General features: G+C 41.1%; 1 protein-coding gene across 1 annotated transcript; it reads left to right on the forward strand.

The window, feature by feature from the left end:
* The first annotated feature begins 1139 nt into the window (after window positions 1-1139).
* Window positions 1140-2741, forward strand: LOC110097389 (cytochrome P450 86A22-like). Its single transcript, XM_020823746.2, has one exon. The coding sequence runs from the start codon at window positions 1140-1142 to the stop codon at window positions 2739-2741; it is 1602 nt and encodes a 533-aa protein (XP_020679405.1).
* The last annotated feature ends 263 nt before the right edge of the window (window positions 2742-3004 follow it).

Raw genomic sequence — 3004 nt, forward strand, 5'->3', positions numbered from 1 at the left:
CATTTTATTTCAATTTTATGCTAGTTAAGCATTCAATATGGGACAAAAATATCTTTAAAAATTGAAATAATTTCTTTAATTTATTATTTTATTTTATAATAATTATAAATATATTAAAAAATTCTAAGGAAACCTCATCTAAAATTTTAGGTATCTTTCCGAATTACTTTTTGTTTTATTTTATCACATTTCAACATGATAAATATTATTTTTGTTTTTATCGACTTTTGCATTAGGATTAACGATGGCCGGTGATGACATTCGCTTGGCAACAAGATGGCGAGTTTTGGTTGGATTATTTTAACTTATCATTAAAATACCATAAACTTGTCGAAAATAGCTTAATTAGTTTTAAAAATAAAAAATAAAAAAACTACAAATCAACCTTATCTTTCCAAAAAGAAAAACATAAAGTAAAAGCACAACAAATAGCAATGACTAGAGTTAGTGTAAAATATAATTTTTATATTTTAATAGAAGCAACCGTTGAAATATATATTTTAAAAAACAATATAGAGAGATGATATTTACTTCCGAAATTCTATGTTTAAGGAGAAACTTTGAATTGTTATTTTTTTATAGTCGTTTTAATTTTCAGTATAATACTTATCCATTAAAAAATATCGATTATAATGTTAATAATATAAAAGAAAAACAAAAATATTCATTTTATCAAATTTTGATATATATATAAAAAATATAGTTACATTAACTTTATATTTTTTGTTTTTGTCTCTATTTTTATTTTTAAAAATATTTATTTTATATATTTTTTACCTTTTTCTTCAAAATTTTGTAGCAAGTCGACCGTTTAACGAGCAACTTACAATTATATTTAATTTTTAAATAAGTCGCCTTTCAGTTCAGCTACTGACACATGACTCAGTAGGTTAGAATCAGCATAAATCGCCCGTTTAATAGACCACTTTAACTACTTCTAAATTTATTTTTCAATGCTTAATTACGTTATTAAAATTTAATAGTAGCTAGTTTAAAAATTCTCCCTTTTAAAGACACTAAGACAAATGTTGGAAGAACATCATCAAGCAAAGTTTTTGTAAGATACAAATTATCTTTAAATACCTTAATAATCATCCTGCTTATTTCATCTTGTAATCCATAACACTCAGTGAGAGAAAATGGAAGTGGTGACATTATCGGTGTTGGTCACAGCCACAGCAGCTTGTGTCGCTGCCTACATGATCTGGTTCTACAGCATGACGGCAAGATTACGTGGCCCTCGTGTGTGGCCGCTCGTCGGCTGCCTTCCCGGCCACCTCGACAACGCCGAGCGCTTGCATGACTGGATCTCCGACAACCTCTGCAAAACCAGCGGGACCTATCAGACTTGCCTTCTCGCCTTGCCGTTCCTGGCCCGTCGCCAAGGTCTCGTCACCGCCACATGCGACCCACGAAACCTTGAGCACATCCTCAAGACCCGCTTCGATAACTACTGCAAGGGTCCCGCCTGGCAAGCCATCTTCCACGACCTTCTCGGCGGCGGCATCTTTAACTCCGACGGCGACGCCTGGCTCTTCCAGCGGAAGACGGCCGCTCCCGAGTTCTCCACTCGCACTCTCCGCCTCGCCATGTCTCGTTGGGTCTCTCTCTCCATTCACAAGGGACTGCTTCCAATCCTCGACACCGCGGTCGCCGACGGTGCAACAGTTGATCTCCAGGACCTTCTCCTGCGTCTCACTTTCGATAATATATGTGGTCTGACCTTCGGCCAGGACCCGCAGACGCTCGACGCTAGTCTCCCGGACAACCACTTTGCCAGGTCTTTCGATCGCGCAACGGAGGCCACCCTACATCGGTTCCTCTTACCAAAGCTTTATTGGAGGTTAATGAAATTGTTCCGATTAGGTAAGGAGGGAATATTGTCCAGCTCAGTCTCCAACGTTTATAGCTATCTCTTCACCGTCATCAATGCCCGCAAGGAGGAGCTGTCCAGCTCCTCCTTGCACGACGATCTCCTTTCCCGCTTCCAGCGCAACGGCGCCGGCTACTCCGACGATTTTCTCCAACAAGTCGCTGTAAACTTCATTCTCGCCGGTCGCGATACCACTTCCGTCGCCCTCTCCTGGTTCTTCTGGGCCGTTGCCACCCACCCCGAAGTTGAACACATCATCATTCACGAGCTTTACTCCGTTCTCGCGGCCTCCCGTGGTGACCAAGACCCCAAAGCTGCGTGGTTCGAAACCCCGCTGGACTACGAGGAACTGGACCGCCTCATCTACCTAAAAGCGACGCTCTCCGAGACACTCAGACTGTACCCGTCAGTTCCAGAGAACACTAAGTACGTCGTTGCCGACGACTTTTTACCGGATGGAACATTTGTTCCGGCAGGATCTTCTATTACTTACTCAATTTATTCCGTCGGGCGAATGGAGTCGGTTTGGGGCCAGGATTGCCTTGAGTTTCGCCCAGAGCGCTGGATATCGGAGGACGGCCGTCGGTTTGAGCCACCTGCGGATTCGTTCAAGTTCATGGCCTTCAACGCCGGGCCGCGTTTGTGCCTAGGGAAAGACCTTGCATACCTACAGATGAAGTCTATCGCAGCTGCTGTGCTCCTCCGCTGCCGATTCGAGCTGGTACCTGGCCATCGCGTCGAGCAGAAGATCTCACTTACGTTGTTCATGAAGCACGGCCTCCGCATGTACGTTCGACGAAGAGACCCGGTTGTTGAAGGCTGCCAAACTGGTTCTTCTAACACCATGGAGCCACGCCACTGCTGCTAATACTACAACAACAACAACATCAAGCCTTTGTCCGACTAAGTGATATCCGCTATATCAATCTTTTTCCTTCATTATGTTCTATTAAAAATCAAATTTTTATTTAAATCTGATAAAAAAATATTATTTCTAATATTTTATAACTAAATCTTTTTAAATCTGCCTCTACCTTTTTTAACATAAAATACTTCTAATTTTCTAATTTGATCATCGACCACGATTCTCTCTAATCTAATCTTGAGTGGAGCTACTCCAACCATTTTAAA

Source organism: Dendrobium catenatum, unplaced genomic scaffold, assembly GCF_001605985.2.
Source record: "Dendrobium catenatum unplaced genomic scaffold, ASM160598v2 fragScaff_scaffold_542, whole genome shotgun sequence".
In the NCBI taxonomy this organism is placed as follows: Eukaryota; Viridiplantae; Streptophyta; class Magnoliopsida; order Asparagales; family Orchidaceae; genus Dendrobium; species Dendrobium catenatum.